The 14,537-nt window shown below is 41.6% G+C and overlaps 1 protein-coding gene and 1 pseudogene across 3 annotated transcripts in view; one reads left to right on the top strand and one right to left on the bottom strand.

Moving 5' to 3' along the window:
- The window catches only part of TMEM135 (transmembrane protein 135), a 244,017-nt gene that overhangs the window by 209,455 nt on the left and 20,025 nt on the right, over positions 1–14,537 (bottom strand). For all 3 annotated transcript variants that reach the window (XM_037523112.2, XM_054699590.1, XM_037523113.2), the window contains exon 3: positions 12,267–12,359. In XM_037523112.2, the coding sequence (XP_037379009.1) occupies positions 12,267–12,359 (93 nt within the window). The remainder of the gene's footprint in view (positions 1–12,266; positions 12,360–14,537) is intronic.
- LOC119255699 (malate dehydrogenase, cytoplasmic-like) lies at positions 8,893–9,852 on the top strand (annotated as a pseudogene).

The following is a 14,537-nucleotide window of genomic DNA, read 5'->3' as shown; positions in this document are numbered from 1 at the left end:
CCACCGAGGTCTCCAGGACTCCTCCTTTACCCAGTCTGCTGGATCAGAAAACCTGCTCAGTGTCCCATCCTGCCCCTACACCAAGTTACCACTTCTAGGAAACCTCACTTTACCTCTTAAAAAGTTACAGCTTTTAGTATGAATTTTACTTTGGTATCACTGTACTCAAACAAATGTTAACCTTCAAAGAAAAATCTGATTTTTTTAAACTATGATTGTGAGAACAAGATCTAGATTAATACATCAACAGAAAGCAATTAGGAGTTCAATAACACACACATTAAAACATATATATATATATGAGAAGGGGCATTACAAATCAGTGGGTAAGAATGGGCTACTGAGGGCCTCCCCTGGTGGCGCAGGCGGTTGAGCACCGCGCTGTGAAGCTGTCCACAGCCTCTGCAGTGCAGTTTCAATCCCCGGCCGCCAGGCGAGGGTCCCACATAGCACAGCAGACCTCTCCTGTCACACCCGCTGCTCCCCTCAGCAGTGCATTTCAGTCTGTCTGCCTGTTCTGTTCCCCGCTCTGGCTCTGGTGAATCCTCTCACCCTCCTGCGCATCTGGCCTGCACCCTGATTCTTATATAAATAATACTTTAAAAAAAAAGGGCTATTGAATTTGTGGTGCCAGAGTGTAAGAGCAGGAATAGCATGGAACAGGTTTTCTATGATCCAAGCAGACGGGGTAAAGGAGGAGAGAGCCCTGGAATGCTCAGTGGCTTTTCAGGTTTTTATTGGGATTTACCAGGTACACAGCAGGCAGTGGTGCCGGGGGGCCGGGAGGCTGGCAGTCCTCCCAGCCCCCAGCAAGTCCTCACTCTATCTGGGCTCTCCGGCCTTCTCTGGTGGTTTCTGTTTCTCTGCTCTTCTCATGGTTCTTTTGTTCGTTCTCTGCTTCTCTTGGTTCTGCTCTCTGCTTCTGCTGGCGTCTCTGTGATGCCGCCCTTATAAGCCCAGTCTTAGCCCAGGTGAATCCCATCTACCTATGCCCACACCCTACTCCAGGTGCCCCCCATCAGGCATGCATTCAGGACCACAAGGATCCATCATTGATCCTAATGGCGGGAGGGCAGAAAAGCCTGATATCATTTACTTACCCTACACAGAGTAATTATTCACTAGGAAAAAAAAAGAAGACAGAGAGAGATTGATTCTATGGTAAGTAGCCTCTAAAATGGACTTAAACATATTGTAGTGGCAGGAGGCACAGTGCAGGTTTTCTATGATTTGGAGCAGACGGGGTAAATTGCCGCGGACCAGCACAGCAGCAGTAAATGAGGAGGGTCCTGGAGTACTTGGTGGCTTTTTCAGGCTTTTATTGGGATTCTGCCAGTACACGGAAGGCAGGGGTGCTGGGGGCCAGGAGGCTGGCAGGCCTCCCAACCCCAGGCAAATCTTCATTCTTCCTGGGCTCTCTGGCATTGTCTCATGTTCTCGTTCTGTCTCTTCTGGTTCCATTCCCCCCTGGCATCCGTGACACTGCCCTTATGAGCCCAGTCTCTCAGCCCAGGTGTACCCACATACGTCTGCCCACACCCTGCTCCAGGTGTCTGCTATCAGGCATGCATTAGGAACCGCAGGGATCCATCATCAATCCTAACAGTGGGAGGGCACAAAAGCCTGACTACCATTTACCCTACACATATTTTCATAATTCTGCAAGGTGATGAAATATTAACATTAAGAAGATATAAAGTTAGATATATACATACAATATATATTATAGTCTGTAGAGCAAGCTAGCACTTAAAAAAAGGGAAAAAATACATTAAAAAGGAATTCTAAAAAAAAGAAAGTTCTCCCAGTTTCTTGTTTTCCATGTGAAGAACTTGGAAGTCATCATCCAGTCCTAACACCAAGTAGAAAGCTGAGCAAACTAGGGCCTCCCCTGGTGGCACAGCAGTTGAGCACTGGGCCTCGAAGCTGCCAGCAGCCTCTGCAGCACTAGTTCGATCCCTGGCCACCGGCGAGGGTCCCTGTAGGGTAAAGAAAATATCAGGCTTTTCTGCCCTTCCGCCATCAGGATAGATGATGGATCCTTGTCCTGAATGCATGCCTGATGGCGGGCACCTGGAATAGGGTGTGGGCATAGGTAGATGGGATTCAGCTGAGTTAAGACTGTGCTTTTTAAGGGCGGCGTCACGGGGACGCCAGCAGCAGCAGCAGTAGCAGCAGCACCAGTAGCAGCAGCAGAAGCCGAAAGAGAAGCCGAGAAGCAGCAGAACGAACGCTAGAGAGCCCAGATAGAGTGAAGACTTGCTGGGGGGCTGGGAGGCCTACCAGCCTCCCAGCCCCCCAGCCAGCACCCCTGCCTGCCATATGCCTGGTGAACCCCAAATAAAAAACCTGCAAAACTACTGAGGACTCTGACTCCTCCTTTACCCGGTCTGCATAGGATCAGAAAACCTGCACTGTGCCCAGTCCGTTCCTGCCCCTTACAATTGGCGTAAGTCGGCAAGATCCATGTAGACGGGTATTGGAGCCCTCCGAAGACCTGGAGGGACTAAGGAGAACAGACTGCCTGTGATGACGCTGGAGGCGCCATGGCGGCACAGAAGGTGGATACGGTCCGAAGCTGTGGGACGAGACCTCGCATGGAGGAGACGCCCGAGAGGACCAGCCAACGACACCAGAAAGGACCAGCCAATGACCCCTGAGGCAGCAGGCCGCTGCTGACGCAGGGAGAGGCCAATGGACTTGAACTGATGGACTGATGGACTTGGACTGGCAATCCTGCCAGAAGGCGGAGGACCTCGCAGGTTGATATGTTTTGGGACCCTGGGGGTGGAACAGTTTTGTTTGTAAACCCCAGGAGATGGGAATCTAGGGGTGGCCAGTGGGCCTAGATGGCCAAAAGCAGCCTGTTATGCCCAGCAGCCAGGTGCAGGAGAAAAGCCAACTAAGAAGGCAAAAGCTGGTACTGATGCTAAGTTGAGAAGCCCTGAGCGGCTGTTAAGCAGCCTGGGTATGCTGAATCCCTGTGAGTCTCGTTAAATCACCTGTGGGTGATGCCCTGCTCATTCTTGAGTGAGGGTGAGGAGCTGAGGAACCTGTCCTTGGGGGACGGGTGGGGAACGTGGCTTGGGGTGGAGCCCAAGCCAAATGTAGAGTTTGGATCCCCGACCCATGTGCTTGTGCAGTGGGTTGGCTTGAGTGCAGGGGTCTGCGAGTCGCATGGGTGGCTGTGAAGGCCGAGTGTTGGAGTGACTGCAGACAGAAACCCTGAGGGTTGGCGATTACCCCCAACAGAATAAAATTGCCAATCCCAGAGCTAGTGCATCCTGGGGGTGGATGCTGTGTGTGCCTTGTAGCCGAGACTACAGCTAGAGAAGGCCAGGAAGCCTGACGGCTCCTGGTGTGATATAGTAGATGCCGTGAGTGATTCCCCTCCCTCGTATGAGCAGTGCCTTCGGCAGCAGATTTGGCGGCTCATCTGCTGGTACCAATAATTGTCTTTTGCACTAGGTTGGTGCCCTGCCTGGACTTATTTGTGTTCTGTTGTATTTTGTTATATTGTATTTTGTTATATTGTGATGTATTTGCTTTTGTGGGCCATGGCTGCATTGTTTATGTTTGATAAGAAAATTGTATATATATGTATAGACTGTATGGCAGAAAACCCTGAGGGGGTGGACTGTAGGGTAAAGAAAATATCAGGCTTTTCTGCCCTTCCGCCATCAGGATAGATGATGGATCCTTGTCCTGAATGCATGCCTGATGGCGGCACCTGGAATAGGGTGTGGGCATAGGTAGATGGGATTCAGCTGAGCTAAGACTGTGCTTTTTTTAAGGGCGGCGTCACGGGGATGCCAGCAGCAGCAGCAGTAGCAGCAGCACCAGTAGCAGCAGCAGAAGCTGAAGCAGAAGCCGAAAGAGAAGCCGAGAAGCAGCAGAACGAACGCTAGAGAGCCCAGATAGAGTGAAGACTTGCTGGCGGCAAGTTCTGTGTTCTGTGAACGCTAGAGAGCCCAGATAGAGTGAAGACTTGCTGGCGGCAAGTTCTGTGAAGCAGCAGAATGAACGCTAGAGAGCCCAGATAGAGTGAAGACAGCCAGCACCCCTGCCTGCCATATGCCTGGTGAACCCCAAATAAAAAACGTGCAAAACTACTGAGGACTCTGACTCCTCCTTTACCCAGTCTGCATGGGATCAGAAAACCTGCACTGTGGTCGGTCCTGCCCTTATAGTCCCACATGGCACACAGACCTCTCCTGCTGCGCCCACTGCTCCCCTCAGCAGTGTATTTAGTCATTTGCCTGTTCTGTTCCCTGCTCTGGCAATGGTGAATTCTCTCACCCTCCCGTGCTTCTGACTGTACCAAATGCTTGTATATATAAATGAAAGAAAGAAAGAAAGGAAAGAAAGAAAGCTGAGCAAACTGAGTAGGGAGATACAGAGTCACAACTCACCAGAGCAAAAACTCATCAACTGAATCTTAGAAGGGAATGATAGCCAGGGTAAGAAAGCCTAAAGTGTCGTTGATGAATAGCAGGAGGCTTAGTGTGGACAAGTCAGAGTTGAAAATTCCGGGGTACCAGTCATAAAGCAACTTTTGTGAGTTTTACCTCCAAAAGCTTGACTACGTTCCCACAGTAAGTATCAGAAAAAAATCCTCTGTGCTCCCAAGATGAGGGAAGTGAACCATCTTGAAATAAGCCAGAGCACTCTCTGAACAAGATTTGACCTCAAGGGGTAACTAGTTTAACCTGCTAAAGTATTCTGAGAGCCTAACTAGAGTGGGGAAAGGGAAATGCCCAACCCAGCAGGGTATAGAATTCCACCTAGCAGGAGAAAAATACTCAATTCCAGCCCCCACTCTAGTCATTCTATACTACCAAAAGAAGGAGAAAAGACAACACTTACAAAGTTCACAGTCAAGAGACACAGGCTCACCACAATACTAAAGCCTAATCATAGGACTACAGAATGCTTACTCTCCCCCAACACCTCACCATCACATTACATTCACAGTCCTCCCTTTAATTCAGTGCATCACTTCTGAGTACACACACACAAAAAGACAAAGCATACAAAAAAGCAAAAAACACAATTTGAAGAGACAGAACAGGCATCAAACATCACATAGATGATGTAATTATCAGACCAGAAACTGAAAGCAACGATTACTATGCTAAGGGCACTAAGTAGACAGCAGAGATGGAAATCCTAATAACCAATTTGAAAAAAAACAGTAATAGAACTGAAGAAGGTCTTTGATAGAATTATTAGTAAACTGAACAGAAGTGAGGAAAGACTCCTTACAAGGATTTCTATCAGTAGAATCCTTGTAAATTAAAAAGCAAAGAAACTGAAAACAGATTAGACTATCCAACAACTGCGGGGCAACTACAAACAGTATGACATGTATAAAAGATTGGCAAAACATCAAGAACAAAAGAAATATTTGAAACATTGATGACCGAAACTATTCCTGAATTAACGTTTGACACCAAACCACAGATTTGGAAACTCAGACAACAGCAAGCGAGATAAATGCCACAGCAAAAACAAATGAAAAACTGCACCTGAGTATAATATACTCAGACTACAGAAAATCAAGGATAAATATCAGAGGAAAAAAATACATGGACTTTTTAACCTATAGAGGAAAAAAGATAAGAATGATATTTGACTTTGTAGAAACCATGCAAACAAGAAGACAATCAAGTGAAATATTTAAAGTGTTGAGAGATAAAAGCCACCAATCTAGAACCCTGTACCCTGCAAAATTATCCTTCAAAAGTGAATTACAAGGCCTCCCCTGGTGGCGCAGGTGGTTGAGCACAGCACTGTAAAGCTGTCCGCAACCTCTGCAGCACCGGTTCGATCCCAGCTGGCTGGCGAGGGTCCCACGTGGCGCGCAGACCTCTCCTGCCTCGCCTGCTGCTCCCCTCAGCAGTGTATGTCGTCAGTCTGCCTGTTCTGTTCCCCACTAGGTCTCTGGTGAATCCTCTCACCCTCCTGTGCATCTGGCCTGTACCACGGTTCTTGTATAAATAAATAAATAAATCTTTTTAAAAAAGTGAATTACATACTGTGGGGTAAAGAAAATGTCAGACTTTTCTGCCCTTCCGCCATCAGGATAGATGATGGATCCTTGTCCTGAATGCATGCCTGATGGCGGGCACCTGGAGTAGGGTGTGGGCATAGGTAGATGGGATTCAGCTAAGACTGTGCTTTTTTAAGGGCGGCGTCACGGGGGGACGCCAGCTTCAGCAGCAGCCCCAGCCAGCAGCAGCAGAACCTGAAGGAGAAGCCGAAGCAGAAGCAGAGAACGCCAGAGAGCCCAGATAGAGTGAAGACTTGCTGGGGGCTGGGAGGCCTGCCAGCCTGCCAGCCCCCCAGCCAGCACCCCTGCCTGCCATATGCCTGGTGAACCCCAAATAAAAAACCTGCAAAACTACTGAGGACTCTGACTCCTCCTTTACCCGGTCGGCATGGGATCAGAAAACCTGCACTCTGCCAGTTCCTGCCTTTACACATACTTTCTCAAACAAAAATTAAGAATTTGTATGCACCTTCACAAAAAAACCCTCTAAATTATCTATAGAAAAGGAAAGTAATACAAATTCAAAACTTAAATCTATATAAAGATAGGCTACCAATGAAAGAATAAGTGGTGGTGAAACAAAAATTTTTCTTATTAATTGCTCTAACATAACAGTTTATTTAGAATAGCAACAATGTATCTGATTATGTATAAACCTTGTGTATGCTTATAGCTTCTGTATGATTAATGTAGTAAATGACAGAAATGATAAAAGGAACAAAAGGAATTAGGATTTTGTTATAAGGTACATACTCTCACTACCTCATGAAAGTCAGTGTTATTTGAAAGTGGAATTGGGTTAGTTGTTAATGTGTATTGCAAAAACTAGTATAACCACTAAAAAATTTTAAATGAAAAGTATAACTGCTTTGCTAAGAAAGGAGAGAAAATGAATCCATACCAAATGCTCAATTACAAGCACAAGGACAGAATAGGAGTGAAGACAAAAGTCAGAACAAAGAACAAGTACAACAAGTCAGAAAACAGTATATTAGAGACCCAACAATCACACCTCTTGTTATTTACCCAAAAGAAAAACCCCAAACACAAAAACCCTTATATGGATAAGGGATATATTCGTAATTGCCAAAAACTGGAAGCAACCAAGATGACCTTCAGCAAGTCAACAGATAAATAAACTGTGATACAGATAATGGAAGAGAATTCAGTGCTAAAAAGAAAGGTCTATTAAGGCCTCAGTGGTGGCCTAGGGGTTAAGTTTCAGTGCTAGCACCACTGCCACCTGAACTCAATCCCTGGCTGGGGAGCTACCCACATGGCACAGCAGACCTCTCCTGCTGGCCCGCTGTTCCCCTCGGCAGTGTGTTTCAGTAGATCTACCCGTTCTGTTCCCCACTCTGTCTCTGGTGACAGAAACAGTAGGGTTCTCTTCCACTTCCTTTTCCTCTTCCTCCTCCTCCTCTTCCTCTTCCCTTTCTTCTTCCTCCTCCTCCTCTTCCTCCTCCTCTTCCTCTTCCACTTCCTCTTCCCCATACCCTTCCCCTTTCTTCTTTCTCCCACCTTCACTCCTTTCACACGCCCAGAGTGACCCACAGTTCAACAGAGAGCACCCCCAGCCTGCAGGCAACTCTCCCAGCAGACTGGCCTCAGCGTGTGTCAAAGTAGCGTGCTCCACACGGGGCTCTCGATTACCGCAGGCTGAGATGTCAGACCCTGTCCTACTTGGTGGGGGCTGAAAAGGAAGGGGGTCCTGGAGTAAATCACAGCTCAGACAACATCTACCACAACAGAAGAGTGTCCAGACACGCACCCAGGTGGGAAATGCAGGAGCCCCAACTTCCAAGCCTGGCAGCCACCAATGACCTGGGAAGGGCTACAGGAGGTACCACCTGTCCAGAGCAGGGGTCCAGCTGGAGAAAGCGGGGGAAGGAGGGAGACCACAAGAACCACCACTGCACCCCCACTCACCAGCCACAACAGCTCAGACACCAGGCACACATGCCCACACCTCAGCAAGGGAACTCAGAGGCCTGCCCCCAGCACCAGTGACAATGGGGCACTACAAAGAGAGCAAAGCCAAAGGCAAAGAGGAAGAAAGAAAAGCACAAGCAATCAAAATGCTCCTCAGGGGAAAATATACCACTGAAAGAAACCTCCAGAACCCAATAATATGAGCATAGAAGACTATCTCTGCCTGGCAGATAAAGAATTCAATTGCCATTAAAAAAAAAAAACCTTAAAGAATTAAGAGAAAAAGTAAAAAGGGAAAAAATATTTAACAATGAACTGAGGAAAATAAGCAAATGGATCAAAAAAGAAGGCAGGAACAATATACTTACATCGGATAAAATAGACTTCAAACTAAAAACTGAAAATGCTTCCTCTGTTCACAAGAATACAATTTTAAAGAAAGGTTTCTTTTAAAAAATAAAAAGGTCCTCCCCTGGTGGTGCAGTGGTTGAGCGCTGGGCTGTGAAGCTGCTCGCAGCCTCAGCAGCACAAGTTCGATCCTCGGCCTCCAGCGAGGGTCCCACATGGTGCGACAGACCTCTCCTGTTGGCCCGCTGCTCCCCTCAGCAGTATATTTTGTCAGTCTGCTTGTTCTGCTCCCCGCTCTGGCTCTGGTGAATTCTCTCACCCTCCCGTGCTTCTGACTATACCCAGTGCTTGTCTAAATAAATAATCTTTTAAAAAATAAAATAAAATAAAATAAAAAATTTAAAAAAGGATAATACATTGCCTACCTCAAACCAGATGAAAGACCTAAATATGAGCTAAATACGTAAAATTTTTATAAGAAAACTGAAAGTTCCATGGTTCCAACCTGACTTCCAATTCTCATTTTGCAGGTGCAGAAATTGTCTACAAAGTTCCAAATCATGTTTGAACCAATCACAGTCCTTGCGACTGAAGCAGCTGGTCAAATTGCATAGTCACTGCTGTACGGCATTGGAAATGGGTCAGTCCTTGGTAAAGATCAGCTTTTATTCCCTGTGTTGTTGGGTGTTACTCGTGTGATGGGTATCCTAATAGAACTGCAAGACTGGTTCCTTCCCCTCTTAAAAGTTACGGCAACAGCTAAGGAAAAGGTTAACATCAAAGACTTGCATGTGGCCATTCTTATGGGCTCCATCCCAAAAAGGTACAGCATGGAAAGGAAAGGTTTATTCAAGCAAATGTGAAAATCTTCAAGTGCCAGGGTGCAGCGTTAGAGAAATATGCCAAGAAGTCAGTCAGTTCTCACGGTGGCAAATGCAGCCAATAGCAACTGTCAGCATCATCCATCCCCAAGGAGAACTTCAGCTGTTCATGCATTTGGATCACAACCAAGCTAAAGTGCAAGTTGCTCTTAAACTTGGTGTAACTTCTAATGTTATGAAGAATACCATTATTTGAGGAAACCATTCCTCAACTCAGTATCCAAACGTCAGCCGTGCCAAGGTGAAACTGCAAGGAAAGAAAGTTGATGTTTATGAAGCTTTAAAAGATGACAAAAGATGACCAGTGGCTCAAGGCAGAATCCATCACCACGGAGCAGCAGCATGGTGCCGCTGTCATCAAGGCTCAAAAACGATCCAGAGCAATGCCTGCCACACAAGTCACCTGTGACCATGGCAGAGACATCTGGTTTGGAAATCCAAAGGGAGAATTTGTGTGGTAATTCCTACAGTGTTCCCGATGATCTTCTCTAGTCGTTCCCTGTTATACTCAAGAATAAGACCTGGAAAGCTGCTGAAGGTCTCCCTCTTACTGATATCTCAGTTCAGAAGATAGATCTTACCGCAAAAAGAACTAGCAGAAAAAAAAGAAACTGTTTTGTATTTCTTTCCTCTGCCTAACTAGACAATCATTTTGATTTCAATCATGGTACTTAATGCCCCAAAGCTGAAGAATCTAAACGTCATCTTTGACTACAGTACCAAATAATAATATGCTATACTTAAATTACATGTGAAAAACAACAAATTTTTTAAGTGTGCGCTTTTTGGTACAAATTTGTGACGGTTTATCATCATGCTGTTAGTAATGCACTCTAAACAAACTATGTAGTCAGATTTAAAAAAAGTACATTTTGCAACCTTAAGCTTGGTCATGGTTTCTTAAATATGACACCAAAAGCATAATCAGGAATTTATCAAAATTAAAAACATTTGCACTTCAAAGAACACTTAATAGGAGAAAACATTTGTAACTCATATAAATGGTAAAAGAGTACATATCTGGAATACCTAAAGAACTCTTACAACTTAATAGGAAGATAAATTAATTAAAAATACAGGGAAGGGATCAGGATCTACTTCTCTCCAAAGAATATGTACATATGACCAATAAATAACAAAAGTTTGCTCAACATCACTAGTCATCTGGGAAATGCAAATCTAAACTACCACTTCACACTCACTAGGATCATCATAATCAGAAAGACACAAATTACAAGTGCTAACCAGGATGTGGGGAAATTAGACCCCTCATATATGCTGAAGGGAATGATATATGGTGTAACCACTTTGATAAACACTTTGGCAGTTCCTAAAAAGGTTAAACATAGAAGCCAGCAACTCCACTGGTAGGTACATACCAAAGAGAAATGAAAAAACATGTCCACAAAAAAAAGGTGTACATGAATGTGCATTATTCCTAATAACCAGGAGATAAAAGCAATCCAAACTTCCATGAACTGACAGATAAATGTGTTATATCCACAGAACAGACCGTCATCAGCAATACAAAGCAATGAATACTGTAAATACATCAATGAACTCTGAAAACAGTATGCAATGTGAAAGAAGTCAGTGACAATCACATGCTGTATTACATTTACATAAAATGTCCAGCCAAATTTATAGACAGAAATGAGGAATGAGGATTTCAGGTACAGAATTTGAGGGGTATTTTTGAGAAGAAAAATGTTCCAAATTAATTGTAGTGATGGTTACATAACTTTGTCAATATATTAAAAAACAGTGAATTATATATTTTAAAAGTTAACGAGGAAATATGAATTATAATTCAATAAAACTGTTACCAAAAAATAACAGTAACATATACAATTTTTCATAAAAAGAGAAATATTTAAGTGTAAATCTAATGAAGTTTGTACAGGATGTATATTCTATACATTCTAAACACTGATGAAAGAATAAGGGATCTAAATAAACAGAGAGACATACTATGTTCACAGGTTGGAATGAATAATGAAAAACTGAAATACTATAAATGTCCTTCAATGGGTAAATATATAAACAAATAAAAGTAAATCCACATAATAGAATACTCAGCAATAAAAAGGAATAAACTAGTGATAAGAAAAAACAACTTGAATGGACTGTCAGGGACATTAAGTTTATTTTTAAAAGCTTATAAAAAGTTAGACGCTTTCTGACTCCAGTCATAAACTTTCTCAAAATGACTTCACTATATAAGTGTAGAACAAATCATGCTTACCAGGAAAAAGGAACCGGGTTTGGGGTGGGGGAGGAGTTAATTACAAAGGGACAAAACAAGGAAAATCCTTTGTAGTAATCAAACAGCTTTGTATCCTGATTGAGGAGGCAGTTAAATATACACATGAGAACAAACTGCATAGGACCATACAGATACGTATATGAGGATGAGGTTTTAACAACTGGTGAATACTAAATAAGGTCTGTAGTTCAGTTGAAGTAATATCAATTTCCGGGTTTTATATCATAATACAGTTATATTACACATTCTTATTGGGGAGACTGGATTAAGGTTTCAAATCACTCCATGCACTATTTGTACAACTCTCTGTGAATCCATATTCATTTCAAAGTCAAAAGTAAGAGCAAATAAACAGACCAAATAATGACAAACATAATAAAAATAACAAAATTACGTGGCAGAATTAAAACCAAAACTATTCATTGTATAAATAAAGGTAGTAATATATGGGCTTAACTTAATCTTAAAGGTGTTATGATTATGGAAAGGCATTAATCAGAATTTGTATAGGCCATGTCTTATATCTTAGACTTATGAGAGAAGGTTAACCTTTCAGTAAAGAGAATACCAGGTATTATTGCTACATAATATCAATCTTTATATTTTTACAGACTTAATAAACCATAATATTAGTATAAAATTAAGTTTTCAATCAAATAGCTGTAAGACTGAAAAAATATACTTGGAAACATTCCTCATCCCTGAACTTCAATAAATGATAAAAAAAAAAATTTCCAGTTGGGGTAGGGAACAGTAAATCAATTCTATTAAATATGTAAAATTTTACCTGCTTTTCCTTTCAATTAGAATGGCCACATAAGATGCTGGCAAAGCGGCACCAAAACCAGGACTCCATGAGTAGAATTTTCCAAGTATCTTCCTGAAATTCAAATTTGGAATGTTTGTATGAAATTTGTAATTGGTCATTTCACCTATTATGAATAAATTCCCCCTCTAAGTCACCCTCTATCTAAATGTCCCACAGTCCAAATTCAACAAGTCCAAATCCTTTCCCCTATGCTCATGAATGTGTTCTCTCTCCTCTATTTTCCTAGTTTAATGGTATCAAACTACCTAACCACTAAATGTGTGTCACTTTTAAGACATCTTTGGCTTCTCCTCTCTTACATTAAGTCATCCCCTTAATTTTTCCACATGCAATTTATATCTCAAATTCTTTTCCAACCTACTGTCCCTGCCTTCGTTAAGCCCTTCCCCATCTCTCCATCCTGATATCACTCATCTCAATCATTAGTCAGTCATATTCATTCACACATTCCCTGAATCCAGCCCTGCTCACTATGCAAGCCCTCTGTGTTCTTAACTTGCTTATATACTAAATGGGAACATTACCTATCTCATATAGTTTTAAGAGGTTCACATGAGGCATTTCCCAGTACCATGCATGGCACATAAAGTACTCAGAAAATATAAGCTATCATTACAATGATTACTAACATATAATAATAATAAACATGTACATGAGAATGCATATGTATGTAACATGTGTAATACACATGAATGCATCAAAAATTTTTTCCTTCTACGCTTCCACAACCCTTAATAACTACTTCTTACAGCACTTGTTAAAGTATTTTTTAGTTATATGTATACATCATTTTTCATTTACTACAACATGTCCTTTGAAAATAAGATCTACAGTGCTTCACATATTACAAATGGCCATTAACGGCTTGGGTTTTTAAAAAAGGAAAAAAAAAATTTGGAAATAGTAGGAAGATTTTCTTCCTTTAAAAACAATATGTTCCTAAGAAAGGGGGAAGCAGCATATAAAAATTACAAGAATTAATCTAAACAAAGTTGGTCAACTGATAAATGATACATTATTAGAATAGAGATATGTATACAGATAAGAATTAAGAATCACAGATCAAATCATTTTTAAAAAAAAAAGTAGAAAAGTCTTTAAGCACATGAGTATTTTTGAAATGAACACCAGAAATCTTCTGCCTGAAGATGGTCCTCAACCCAATATAAAATCCACAAAGGACTTATGTTACTGAGTGCAAAAATTAAAAGAAAGTAATTCAGTGAGTGAGTTAACATAAATGTTGCTACATTATAAATATTTTACATTTCCACAAGTTAACCAAACAAGTTCATAAAATATAAAGATATATGCTGCAATAGCAATTATTACTTCTAAAACCTAATGACCTTATAAATTTAAGAGTTCCAACAAATATTAGAAACTTTCCAGAGATGGCATAATAAAGAAACTTTCTTACATAGATCTTCAAGTCAATTTAAAGGTATGATTTACTCAATGGTATAAATCATATCAGTTATTTGCTACATAATCAAAAGGTTTATAAACACTAACAATCCACAAGAAAAACTTCTGTGAAAAGACATTTGGAAACTTTTTGTAATTACAGCTAAAATATATCCTCAGAACTATTTGGGCAATACTAAATGGGTAACATCAAAATGAGGATAATGGAAAATCAGCATTTTAACATGACAAATTAAAAAAAGGTTTTAAATAATTGGTGAAGAAAAAGATAAAAAAGTAAATATCTAATAAATATGTTAGATATATCACAGCACTAAACAGACTGAATTCTAACTGCATCTTCATGATATGAAGAGTGTGGCACACTAATTTATATAAGACTAAGTCAGGACCAAACACTTCATCAGTGGAATATGTCAGGAGCTCACTTAATGTTTTATATATAAACACAGCATTTTATAGTCCTTTTGAAGTTTGTTCACTGCAGAAGGACCTAACCTATATCATGGAAAGCTGTCTTAAATCTCTCACATATAAAACTGGAAAGTTAAGAAACCCTCATCAACTTGGTAAATATTGCAGGTCTCAGAAAATGATAAATTAAAGCACTTTTGCTATGTAATCACAAAAATAATTTCAACTTTATATTACATCTTTAGTTAAAAGGCCCACAATTCTTGGCTTTATGAGCTTTCTTTGAGATAAACGACATTTCCCAAAGAGAAAAGATATATAAGCAGTGACCTATATAACATTTATATCAATGTTTGTTTCCCTTTCAATAAAGGAATTTATATTACC

This window comes from Talpa occidentalis, unplaced genomic scaffold (genome assembly GCF_014898055.3).
Source record: "Talpa occidentalis isolate TD23 unplaced genomic scaffold, MPIMG_talOcc4v2.1 talOcc4.3, whole genome shotgun sequence".
Taxonomy (NCBI): Eukaryota; Metazoa; Chordata; class Mammalia; order Eulipotyphla; family Talpidae; genus Talpa; species Talpa occidentalis.
This window is presented reverse-complemented; position numbering and strand designations above follow the sequence as displayed.